Source organism: Castor canadensis, chromosome 10 (genome assembly GCF_047511655.1).
Source record: "Castor canadensis chromosome 10, mCasCan1.hap1v2, whole genome shotgun sequence".
NCBI lineage: Eukaryota > Metazoa > Chordata > Mammalia > Rodentia > Castoridae > Castor > Castor canadensis.
Genome location: NC_133395.1, coordinates 82,986,102 through 82,999,490, shown reverse-complemented (window position 1 = coordinate 82,999,490; position 13,389 = coordinate 82,986,102). Strand labels below are relative to the sequence as shown.

At 39.1% G+C, this 13,389-nt stretch overlaps 1 protein-coding gene across 6 annotated transcripts in view; it reads right to left on the bottom strand.

Annotated features, from left to right (window-relative positions):
• Zdhhc20 (zDHHC palmitoyltransferase 20) overlaps window positions 1-13,389 on the bottom strand; it is a 57,417-nt gene that overhangs the window by 3,720 nt on the left and 40,308 nt on the right. For 3 of the 6 annotated variants that reach the window (XM_074043700.1, XM_020167669.2, XM_074043703.1), the window contains 5 exons: window positions 13,150-13,282; window positions 8,944-9,070; window positions 4,372-4,461; window positions 2,337-2,452; window positions 1,076-1,152 (listed from right to left, as the gene is read on the bottom strand). In XM_074043700.1, the coding sequence (XP_073899801.1) occupies window positions 1,115-1,152; window positions 2,337-2,452; window positions 4,372-4,461; window positions 8,944-9,070; window positions 13,150-13,282 (504 nt within the window). In that variant the 3' untranslated portion in view covers window positions 1,076-1,114. Of the gene's footprint in view, window positions 1-1,075; window positions 1,153-2,336; window positions 2,453-2,787; window positions 2,833-4,371; window positions 4,462-8,943; window positions 9,071-13,149; window positions 13,283-13,389 lie in introns of all 6 variants that reach the window. The other 3 variants (XR_012436289.1, XR_012436290.1, XM_074043701.1) reach the window with 2 other exon arrangements.

The window sequence follows — 13,389 nt, the reverse complement described above, 5'->3', positions numbered from 1 at the left end:
GGAGAGACCTCACATCTACCTACACCTGTTCCAAGGCTGCTGTAGATGAGGGTAGTTGTCGCAGTGACTCTTAGAGGAACTTTAATTGGGGATTCTCAACAACCACAAGCATCAGCCAGTATCTGTCTACATTAGAAGCAATGAGCATCTGTCCATGGCTACCCGCCTTAGTGGTGTAGACCTGCCCAGTGGTCACACATGCAGGTCCTGCAACAATTCTCCAGACTGCAGTCTCTCACTCTTTTTTTTTTTTTTTTTTTTTGTGGTACTGGGTCTTGAACTCAGCCTTCACCTTAAGCTACTACACCACCCCAATTTTCTGTGATAGGGTTTTTCAAGATAGGGTCTTGTCAACTATTTTCCCAGGCTGGCTTCAAACTGCAATCCTCCTGATCTGTGCCTCCTGATTATCTAGGATTACAGGTGTGAGCGACTGGCGCCCAACAGTCTCTCACATCTCTGACTGAGATGCCTGTGCTCTCAATCTGTCTTCAGTCCTAGGCTCTGGCTCTTACTCCAGACAGGCTCCAGTGCTCTGAAAGGACCTGGCCTGACTACAAGCTGTTGGCCAGGAGGCAGATGGTCTCCTGGTTCCCTAGGACCCTTTGGAAAAATAAGCACCTGCCATGAGGAATAGAGATGTCCTAAGCTGTTGGTTTGTGGCTCGTTTGCTGTATCTTTCACAAAACTAAATAACATCAGTGAACCTCTTCAACGGCTTTTCAGTCTTTAACTTTAATCATTCTTCTCTGGATCACATTTCTTCAATACTGAGCAAAAGTCACTTTTTCTTAAGCTAATTAATACGGTACTTTTTACTGAAAAAATTAAGTTGTCTACATATCAATCCCAAACTATGTCTGTTAGTTCCTTCATTAACCTACCAACAAATGTTTACTGATGAACTAGAAGTATTATGAAAAGTGAGATTTTGGCCTGCTATCAGTCTATCTTGTAGCACTTAAATTTCTTGATATAATTGAAAAGAGTAACAAAAACTGCATAATTGTTTTGAGATTATGGAATATGCAAATAAACTATATTTGCTCAAGGAAATTACCTTATGCTGTCTTACCTTGCTCTTATCAAATGGTTAGTTATGAACAAGTGGTACTCAATTTTCTATTGCCACTGTAACATGGTTATTTGTCCCTGTAAGCACATAATTATATATGACATTACAGAAAAAAAAAAAAAGAGTATTAAGTTCCTGGCTAAATGGTGAAATTAATCACATTAAAAACAACTATTATGTAAAGCAATACCCAGGCTTATGGCACCATTTGCCTTCTTGTAGAACACAGGAGTAAAGAATGCTAAAAGTTAAAAGTTTAGTTTTATGCTTACCTTCTGAAAACATCCATTGGCCTTAAAGATGTTAAGCAACAATAATAAAATTATTATAAAAATAACAGCCCATAAAGTGAACTTTTCCACTGATCTTGCTTAATGATCTTAATGAAGATCCTAAAGATACTAATTTAAGATAATGTTTTAAATACTCCTAAAAGCCAAAAGGACCCTCTGCTTCAAAAAAGGTCAGAAGTTCCAACAGCAAGTTTTCATAGTATTTCCTAGAGTTAGTAAAAATTGATTGAAATGTCTCAAACTATTTTTACACAGCAAGGACACAGTGACAATCTATTACTATTATCATTAACAAGTGCCTCAGTTATGTTTTAGGTTGTGATGCTAGTGAAGTGGCCAGATGATAATGCAAACCCAGAACCCAGATATGATCAGTTTTATCACCTACTCTGCACTGTACCCACAAGTCATGAACTAAGTCATCAGCATGTTTTTTTTTTCTTTTCCCAGTACTGGAGTTTGAACTCAGGGCTTTAAGCTCGCTAGTCAGGCACTCTGCCACCTGAGTCACTCGGCCAGCTCTAGCACCCTTTTTAAACAATGCTTTCAAAAACTTATTTCCAACATATAAGCTGGGACCCTAAAGAGTAACACTGATTAAAACACACAAATAGCAGGCTGGACATGTGGCTCAGTAGTAGAGTGTTTGCTTAGCATGTGCAAGGTCCTGGGTTCCACCCCCAGCACCACAAAAACAACACAGAGCATTCAGAATAGCCAATGCAAAAGAATGTTCTACAACTGTGGCTGCAGCTGAACAGGACAGAACACAGCCTCAGCCACTCTCCCTGCCTGGCTCTTCCTCTTCCTCCACAGAAGCTACTAATAAACACAAACACCCCATATAAAGACATTTTTTTTTAATCAAAAAGTTTCGTGTTTCAGTATTTCAAAGTATTTCCACACTTATTAAATCTGATGACTTTCATTTGAACCAACAAAACAGTGCTTTCAGATGGGACTGTTACCTGATTTGCTGATGTCTTCTTCGGTTCCATTCTCTAGCCACTGAGATTCACTGTCCAACAAACGGTTTTTTGATTCACTAAGTGGTTTGATAGGAAAAGGTTGATTTGAGCCAATACTGAAAAGAAGATAAAATAATTTAGTAAATGGTCTAGCATTCAGTTAAGAACATGTAATAAATTAATAAGCAGCAAATTAGTATTCCCTCTCCTAAACAGAGATCTCAATGGTTTGACAAATGTACCTTCAAAAGGAAAATATGCCCACAGCCCCTGTTATTAAATGGCTCTCTAGGCCCCAGTGTGCACTCTAACACTGCCAATGAAACCAATTAGACCAAAGGAAAAAGCTTCAGAGGCCAGTCTGCAATGTTTTTACCAGGTTAATCAGGAGCCATAAATTAGTACAAGGACAGGTGAAGAGCTATGTCTGCAGCTAGTACAAAAAAATTACCTGTCATTTCCCAAGATTTCTGCTTTCTACCTCTGCAGTTTAGATCTAAGGGGAAAAAATGATTTAGTGATTTAGCTTAGACTTAGTTTTCTAACTAAGAACTAGGGAGGGAGGGAATGAAGGAGAGGAACAGGAACTAAAATTCATTGATGCCTATTATGGGCCAGACACTGTGCTAGGAGCTTTGCACATGTCTCCACATTTCCCAATAACCCTTGGAGGCAGGTCTCATTTTGTATTTTACAGAGGTGGAAACAGGCTCAGACAATTTCAGTGCCTTGTTCAAAATCACAATAAATGTTAGAGCTCAAAGGTCCAAAGGCCTTCAGTGGAGCCTAGGTTCTTCTAACACTAATATACTAGTTTGGAACTTACAGCCTTCTTTTCCCCTACAATTTAGTTCTGTAATAAATTTGTTCTAACTGTTTCACTTTGACAGAAATTCTCTAGCTTCTTTAAAATTTCACCTAAAAATGAACTTCATTCAATTTATAAAACAGCTTGCTTGCCATACAAATGAGAAAATTTCCTTTAAAATGAGTAAGAAAAAAATATGTATTTTTGAACCCTCATTATTCATTTTGATACTGTAGTTAACATGTCAGTAAAACTGACTTTTTTCAATTTCTTGAAAAAAAAAAAAATTGGAGTTACCGGGGTTTGAGTTCAGGACCTTGTACGTGCTAGTCCTCTTATCGTTTGAGCCCACTGCCTGTCCTTTTTGCTTTATAGATTTCATGAACAGTCTCACCTTTATGTCTGGGCTAGCCTGGACCAAGATTTGCCTAAGTTATGCTTCTCTAGCTGGGAGGACAGGCATGCACCACTATGCCCGGCTTTTATTGGTTCAGATGAGGCTTCATGAACTTTTTGCCCAGGCTGGCCTTGAATCACAGTCCTCCCAATCTCTGCCTCCCAAGTAGCTAGGATTATAGATGTGAGCCACTGTGCCTGGCCAAAAAATCTAATTTGATATAAGCCAATGATGGAATCTTGAAAGAAGACCTTACTCTCTAGGGAGGTGTAGTGCATTTCCTTGCTTCCTATTTTGCCCAGACATCTCCAGCTGCATGCGATTTTTTTTTTTTTTTTGTGGGACTGGGGTTTCAACTCAAGACGTCATGCCTGCAAAACAGGTATTCAACTGCTTGAGTTACACACCTCCAATCCATTTTGCCCTGGTTATTTTGAACATGAAGCCTCACGAACTAATTGCCCTGTTGGGCCTTGAACCATGATCCTCCTGGCCTCTGCCTTCTAAGTAGCTAGGATTACAGATGTGAGTCAGCAGTGCTCAGCTCTAATTTAACTATTAGCATGCTTTATATTCAAGTATTCTCTTTCCTACTCTTAAAAGTGTTATGGTTTGGATGATTTTAAAAGCAACAACAACAAAAGGTTATCCTAAGCATGAGGCATATGACACACACTAGCCCTTGGTTTAAAAGCTTAAATAGAATTTCTCTTTCCTATCTTGGCTTACTGAATGACTGATGAATGTATCCACAAGAATGCATGTGTAACAGACAAAGACAGAGTCTGTTTTATGATGAATACAGAAAAACTTAGGGACAAGAAACACACCTTTTGGCATATTCACTTTGGTTTGTAACAGAAGCTTGTTCTGGATCCATCCCCACAAGGCGAGCTGGAAAACTGCAACCATCACCCAAGCTGCACAATGAGAAATAATAATGATCTGTGTATCAGTTAATCAAAGTGGTCACATTTAACATCTATTTTTCAGAGGCATGGTACAAAGAAATTACTGTAACTTGTCATTTTAGACACTAATTCCTAAGATTTCCAATTTAGAGGACTATTACCGCCATTGAAGCTATAAAGCTCCCCCCCCCTTTTTTTTTTTACAATTTACATATATTTAGAAACAATTGCTTCTCTGGCTATTATGATCACAATGCTTAGTTGGCACCTCAGACATAGTTCTTCGGGTATTTGGATAATTGACCTTCTTTATCACCATCAAAGAAGACATTACTGAGACTCACACACTTATTTATTTACCACCATTCACTAGACACAACAGACAGTGCAGTTCAGTAGTTGAGCACTTGCCTAGCACACAAGGTCCTGAGCTGGTTTGGTTCTCTAACACTGCAAAACAAACAAACCAAATAGCTACTAAAGGACTATGATGTTTTGGGTAACATTTTAAGGACTTAGGGATATAGCAATGAATAGAAGGAAGAAAATCTCTGCCCTCAAGAATCTTGAAATCTAAGAAACAGTATAGTTATATCTTACTTTCACATTGTCAGCACACCAGAATAAAACAGAGACTGTTACTTCTACCCAAGATTAAATGACTACATATTTGACATGCCATCATAAACAGCCTGAAAGAGACCAGCATACAAAAATCAAAACAGGCAGTATTAGATTGTGGTCTCAGAAGAAAAATAAAACAAGTGAGTCCCAGCTTTCTACCAGGACCTCAGCACCAGGAGGGGAACCTAAGAAAGTACAAAGTAGTCTCTCTGAATTGAGGTGACAGAAATGGGAGTTTTGAGAAGCTGAAGCGGCATGAACCTATGAAGCAGAGCAATAAGGAGGAAGATGTGCCGAGAAATGGCTACAGAAATCTGCACAGTGCTATACTTGAGTCTTTTAAGAATACAGATGATGTATTCTTAAAGATCATGCCTATAATCCTAGCTACTCAGGAGGAGAGGTCAGCCCAGACAAATAGTTCGTGAGATCTTACCTCGAAGAAACCCAACACACATACACACACACGCAAAACCAGGACTGGTAGAGTGGCTCAAGTGATAAGAGTGCCTGCCTAGCAAGCATGAGGATCTGAGATCAAAACCCCAATGCCACAAAAAAAAAAAAAAGGAAAAAAAAAACTACACAGATGAATCTGGAGAACAGTTGGGAAATGTAGGCTGAACAAATTCAGAGCTCCCACACACTGAGAGGCATTCTAATTTGACTAGCCAGAGGACAGATCTCACTGAATGCATGAATTTGGGTGAGACTCCATTCTTTACTGTGAAGCTAAATTCAGCCCTACAGAAAATGCTACTCTGGCCCAACCCAATGAAGCTTAAAACAAGCCTTAAAAGACCAACCTGAAGCCAGTGCTGGTGGCTCACATCTGTAATCCTAGCTATTCAGGAGGACCATGGTTCGAAGCCAGCCCAGCGAAACAGTTCAAGAGACCGTATCTTGGAAATACCTAACACTAGGTGGTAGAACAGATCAAGTGGTAAGAGCGCCTGCTTAGCAAGCATGAGGCTCTGAGTTCAAAACTCCAGTATTACAAAACAAAACAAACAAAAGCCTGAACATAAGTAAGCTAACTCCCTGCCAAAATAAGGTTCGACATTCTTTAATGGGAGGCAATAAAATTTAGACATTCAGTAAAGTAGCATTCAAAATGTCTATCATCCAATCAGAAATCACAGCAGAAAATGTGATCCACAGCTAAGAAGACAAAAAAAAGCCAACAGAAAAGAATCAGAAAGTGAAAATTAACAAACTTCTAAACAGTGATTATAAATACATCTGTGAATTTAAAGGAAAAACAGACTGAATGAAAACAGAAATGTAAGACATAAAAAAAGAACCATATGGAACTTTTAGAGCTAAAAAACTACAACATCTAAAAGAAAAAACTCTGTGAATGGGCTTACCAGCTGATTAATCACAGCTGAAGATTAATGAACTTGTAGGCACAGTAGCAGGAATTAGCCAAAATGAAGCAAAGATGGAAAAGTAGATGGGGGAGAAGAACAGAATAGCAAAGGGTCACCAGCAGTTAACATGTGTGCTAGAGAATGCTAGAAAAACTGGTGAGAAAGGGGAGAAAAAAACAGGATGGACAACAAAGCAAAACCAACAAATCCAACAAATGACCTCTCCCAACAGGAAAACAACCAGAGACATAATTGAAAATTATTTGAACCTGGTAAAAACTATAAATTCACAGATCCAAGAAGCCTAATCACTACCAGGTAGGATAAACACTAAGGAACACCATCATCAAACTACTTAAAACCAGTGATGAAGTAATGAAAGTCGGGGAGGGGAAGAGGATGACAGTGATTTACTAACAGTGGAATAAAAGTGAGGTGACTCCCTGTCAGAAACCATGCACATATCTGGTAACAGTATCTTTAAATAAAGGGGGAACACCTGCCCCACTATGAATTCCTGACCAGAGAAAATAACCTTCAAAACAAATAGTCCATGTTCCAATCAGTGGAAGCAGAAAACTCTTAGAAACAAGACACAACAGAAAAGTACTCAAGAGTGGTGTGCTTGAATATACAGCAACAGGGTATATATAACATGAAACGCACACACACAAAAGCTGCATAGAGCGGGAGGCATGGCCCAAGAGGTAGAGCAAGCTGAGCACCAGTGGCTCATGCCTGCATTCCTAGCTACTCAGGAGATTAGAGATCAGGAGGATCATCCTTCAAAGCCAGGCCAGGCAAATAGTTCACGAGACCCTAGCCTAAAAAAACCTATCACAAAATAGGGCTGGAGTGGCTCAATCAGTAAGAGCACCTGCCTAGTAAGTGTGAGGCCCTGAGTTCAAAATTCCAGTACCACCACCACAAAAAAAAAAAAAGGCTGAATAAAAAGCAAATATCATGGAACTATGAATTAATACATGTATATTGGAAGTTCCTGCAGCAAAGGGAACAGAGATGACAGAAGAAACAATGCTCAACAATTTTTCCAAACTTGATGACAAATTATAAAACTGCAGAGAAGCAGCTCAACTAATCCCAAGTATAAGAAACATGAAAAACTAAACGAAAGCAAATTGTCATCAAATTTCATGAAAGTAGCGATAAACAGTCTTAAAAGTAGCCACAGAAAAGACACATTCTATGTAGAGTAAAAAATGTGACCACAAACTTCTCATTAGGAAACATACCCAGAGAACAGTGAGGCAATACCTAGAACTTTGCACCAAGCAGAATACCCTTCAAAAGTGGAGGCCACAAAAGCAAGGTACAGACAAAAACACAGTGGCCCTGTGTGACCTGAGGTGGCTGGGAAGGGCATAATGAAAACTGGATCACCTGGAGTGCACCATCTTTTACACTTGAGGTATAATTGCATTATGTTGTTTGGTCTTCTTTGATTTAAGAAAGAAAAGACGTATAATTCAACCTCTGTGAAAGAATCTTTGAAACTATAGCTATTAGAAATAAATTCTTATAATTTGTTGCTTCAAACAACCTATTTTCATTTTGAAGGAAAAAAAGTGATTTTCTTTTTCTACTTCTCATTCAAATACATGCTGAAACTCTCCTTTACTGTGTCTAGTAAGAAAGACTGTAGGCAGGGTGTGGTGACCCATGTCAGTAATCCCAGCTATGTGGGAGGCATAGGTAGGAGGACTGTGGTATGAGGAGGCCAGCCACTGGCAAAAAATCAACACTCTACCTAAAAATAACTTAAGCAAAAAAGGGCTGGGATCATGGCTCAAATGGTAGAGCGCCTGCCTAGCAAGTGCAAGGTCCTGAGTTTAAACCCCAGTGGATGCACCTCCCAAAAAAGAAAAGAATAAAGTATTTTATATATGTTAAGATAGTCTGAGTTTTTCTTTTTTTTGTGGTATTGGGGCTCAAACTCAGGCCTTGTGCTTGCTAGGCAGGAGCTCTACCAAGTGAGCCACTCCATCAGCCCTGTTTTGTGTTGGGTGTTTTCAAGATAGGGTCTCAAGAACTATTGGTCCTGTGATCCTCCCGATCTCTGCCTCCTGAGTAGCTAGGATTACAGGTGTAAGCCACTGGCTCCAGGCCTGAGTTTTAACTTTAAGGCCCATAAAATTGTCACTATGGGCTAGGCTGGGCATAAACTTTGTGAGAATTGTTAGATACGGGGATGCACGCCTGCAATTCCAGCTACGTGGGAGGCACAGGTAGGAGGATCACAGTCTAGACTGGCCCGGGGAAAAGCCCTACTTGAAAAGTAACGAAAGCCAAAAAGAACTGGGCTGCAGCAAGCGTAAGATGCTGATTTCGACCCCAAGTACTGCCCCAAAACCAAAAATACAAAACCCCAACAAAAATACTGTCACTATGTATTCTACTCTGTATGTCTTCTTATCCTGTGATAGAGGCTGCTACATATGCCATTAATTTCTGAAAGTTACATTTTATCAATTACCTTGAAAACACTGGAAGTAACCAATATTTCTTTTCATCACCAAAGACTTGTCTCCAATTTTTATTGTATCCAAGAGAGAAACCATTTCCATCAGTTCCATATGAAAATATAGGTGCACGGAACGATTCTGTTAAAAAAAAGGGAGAAATTATGTATATATATATATACACACACACACATATATATATAATATACATATAAAACACTAGTCTATTTAAAAACTAAGAAAGTATAAATTTTTTTATGATATAAAAAGCTATGTAGTTTAAAATGAATAATATATTTGTAGCAATTAAAAGATAATTAACTAGCAATGACAAACATGAGGGGTGACAGATGCCAATTATCCTGATCTGACCTGACCATCACCCATTATATACAGGTATTGAAATGTTACACTCTATCACTTCAAAAATATGTACAATTACTATGTGTTGATTAAAAATAAAATATTTTAAAAACATAAATGTCTGAAATTTGTTTAGGAAAAACACATTTTTATTTCATCAACCTAATATAAAATAACAACAAAATAATTGTCATATTACTGAAAATCAAATGAAGTAGGTTCAATATATATTACTTGGTTCTTTTTTGGCAGGACTGGGGTTTGAGCTCAGGATCTCACGCTTGCAAAGTAGGCACTCTACCACTTGAGTCACTCTACCAGCCTGTTTTTATCATGTTAAGTATTTTCAAGATAGGGTCTCAAAAACTATTTGTCCCAGCTGGCCTGGAACCTTGATCCTCCTGATCTCCATCTCCTAAATGGTTGGGATTACAGGTGTAAGGCTCCTGTGCTGGGCTCACTTGGTTCTTTTTAAAGATATTGTAACTCTTCCAAACTTTACTCATTATTTATGAACTTCTTACTGTGTTCCTGATACATAGTACCAGGTATCTGGGATCCAAAAAAAAAAATAGATGAAATTCCCACCAAAGAACCTATAGTCTAGCAAGATTTCATGTGGTAAGTGGTACAACAGACATGGTACCCTGGGAGCACAGAGGTGAAAGAACCTAATTCTGTCTGGACAGACAGAATTTTGGGGTACAGGTAATGGCAGGTGAACACTGCAGGTGGTGGCACCTGAGCATTACCTTAGTCAGTGAGAAAGAGGAGGAAGCAGAAGATAATTATAGATCATTGTTTCAAGTTTGGTTGTCAGGCAATACAGAGTGAGATCTAGAGAAAGACACAGGTTTCATAAGAAAACTTTAGTTTATTTAAAAACAATGCACATCAGCATGCATTATAAACTAAGATTAAGATGAAAACAGAGCATTGGGAGAGACTGACAATAAGGGAAAGTGAAGTAAAAACTGACAGAAGGGATCCCAGAATAGAGGGGAAGTCAGGTAGAATGCTAAGATGAACCCTGAAAGCCAGAGAAAGACGCTGTTCCTCAGAAGTTAGAGGGAAGGCCATAGTGACAGGGTGAAAGGAGAATGTCTGCAAGAGGCTGTAAAGGTAGGAAGATGCTAATGTCATTTATTACAGTATCTAGAATGGAGAAGAGAGAATAAAACTAGGAGAGAAAAATCTGGGAGCAAAGTACTGGACTATGGTGAACTGAGTGATCTCAAAAAGAAGTACACTGGAGCACAGAAATAGGACAGCGGGAAGGCTGAACGACTGTATCCAAGAGTGGAATATCAAGTTTAAAACTGCATTTTTCAGAGGCTCCTCAGCTGCAAGAGGTTGAAGGCTCAAGGGATGGCTGTGGGAATGAGTGGCAACAAGAATCAAAGGAGCTAGTTCATCTGTTTGAGATGATGACATAAGTGTGACTATGAGAACTCATTAAATGTGGGGAAAAAACTTCACGGGAGCAAGTGACAGTTATGAACAAGGGCAGAATAAAATGCTCTCAGAAGATGGGAGAATAAAAATTTGAATATAGTAACATAGAACTAGCCAGACCACAGGTGTGGAAAGATGAGGCTATTATGGCCACGGGCAAAAAAGTTTGAAAAGATTATTCAAAGAGAACAGTGGGTTCCCTGGAAACACCCATGCTCTGGCTTGGATCTGACATGCCAGCTCATGCCATTACTGAAAGTGCTGGGAGATGGTGGAACCTTAGGAGACAGGGCCTAGTGGGAGGAAGAAAGTTGGCTGGGAGTATGACATGCACTTGAAGGTATAATGGGATCCTGGCCCCATCCTCCCTCTGCTTCCCCACCACATGAGGAGAGCAGCTTTGCTCTACTATGTGTTCCCCGCCGTGATGTCCTGCTTCACCACAGCACAGAAACAACACAAATGACCATAGTTTGAAACCTTTGCAACCATAAGCCAAAATAAATCTTGTTCCACTTAAGTTGATCTAGCTCAGGTATTTTGTCATAGCAAAGGAAAGCTGGTTAATACAACCTTACTTTCACACAGGGGTGGGCAGGCTTGGTGAGAACTAGGAAATTAAAGTGTTCATGCCCTTCCAAGAGCAACGGCTACTACTTAGAACCAACTAGTATCAACCAGTTGGAAAAATGGGTCACCACTACCAAATTTCTCAATCTTCAAAGGAACAATTCTGGTTTTCCATGTGAAACTGCTGTGTTTAGCTATTATGGAAGACCATAAAAGCTAGGTTTGCAGATGGTCCAACTTTTTAATGAACTCTGATTAAGAGTAAGAAAGTTCTATGAAGAAGACAAGCAAATCACTTAATAGATACGAAGTATTTTATTTATATGAAAAAGAATGACGGTGTGATGGAACTGGAGAACAGCTTACTAGTGAAAGGTGGGCTGGGGAAGAAAAGGTGGAGAAATCCTTTCACTGGAAGCCCACTGTAACTTACCCGGCTCAGTATTAACATGACATTAGACTAATCTAAATCTAAGTATCCAAAATGTTTCCCTAAACTATCTCATTTCCTTCCAGTTCTCCTGGCAGACACACAAGCTTCAGGAAGCAGGAGAACTTTAACTTTTTTACAAAATATTCCAACAACAATCTCTATTCTGTATGTTTTGCTAGCAGATGTGAAAATATCTCCATGGCAACACCATGGTGCTGCTGGTGGGCATTGCCATCATCTTTCTCTTTTCTGACTGTTAGTTGGGTTTTTGACACAGTCTTGCTACATACTTCCAACTGGCCTCAAACTTGTGATCCCACCTCAATTGTCCAAGTACTAGGATTACAAGAATGTACCACAACACCTATCCCTATCATCTTCCTTCAGGAAATACTTATCCAATTACTCAAATGCCTTACTTCCCCTATATTTTCATTTTTAAAAATGAGGAAAGAGCTGAGGATGTGGCTCAAGTCACAGAGGATCTGCCTTGCAAATGCCAGGCACTGAGTTCAAACTCCAGTGCTGCCAAAAAAAAAAAAAAAAGAAAGAAAGAAAAAAACCCAATGTACTAAGTTTCATTGACAAATAACAAAGACTGAAATAATGAGCTATGTCACAAATACTATTCCTTTAGCCTCAGTCACAGAACATACAGGCACATATGTCATTGCGAGGATAAAGGTCAAAAATACATATGAAATATGTTGTTGATATGTTTTAGCTAAAAGATAAATTTTAAAACTTTAAAAAAATTCTGGGGGGGAGCTGGAAGTATGGCTCAAGTGGAAGAGCGTCTGACTGACAAGCATGAAGTAGAGTTCAAACCCCAAGAACACAAATATTCTTTAAGTATATATGAAAATTTACTGTCTAGCTTTCAGATTGGTTTTGTAAAAGACGCTGTGTAATAGGGGAAACAGCTTTTTCTTGTGGTCCTGGGATTTCAACTCAGGGCTTCAGGCTTGCTAGGCAGGCACAATCACTTGAGCCCCTCCATGTGATGGGTATTTTTTTGTGTGTGTGTGTGAGATGAGTTTTTTCGACACTGTGTCTAACAATTTGCCCAGGCTGGCTTTGAAATGCAATCCTCCTGGTCTCTGCCTCCTGATTACAGATGTGAGTCACTGGTACCCAGCTGGGCAATAGCTTTTAATTAAAATTTATAAAATGTAATCAGTTCCCTACTTTTATGAAATGCATTTCTGAAATTGTAAAGCAATCTCACTTCTGCAATATTTTCTCACATGTCTTATACAACCTCAACACCCAGTCAGAGTGAATTTTCACTTAAGAGTCCACTGAGCTGCTCTATTGTGTGACACTATCCTCCTCTAAGATGTCATATTCACTTGTGGTCATTTTCCTAAGTCCCCAGGATGTGTTTCAGCCTGTTTACCTATAGTTGTCCTGTTTTTTCCAACTAGCCAGCAATGGTAGCTGAACAGTGAGAGGACGCTGATGAAAAACATTGCAGACACAAAGAACAGAAAAAGCACGTGGAATTTTGCACGTGTATCTGCTAGCTCATTCTGAAGAGAGAACAAAGAAGAGTTAATTTTGAAGATACTAAAACTTTAAAATATAAATTATAATCTGGTTCTGTCTAAAGACTGGTGAATCCACTAAATCACCATAT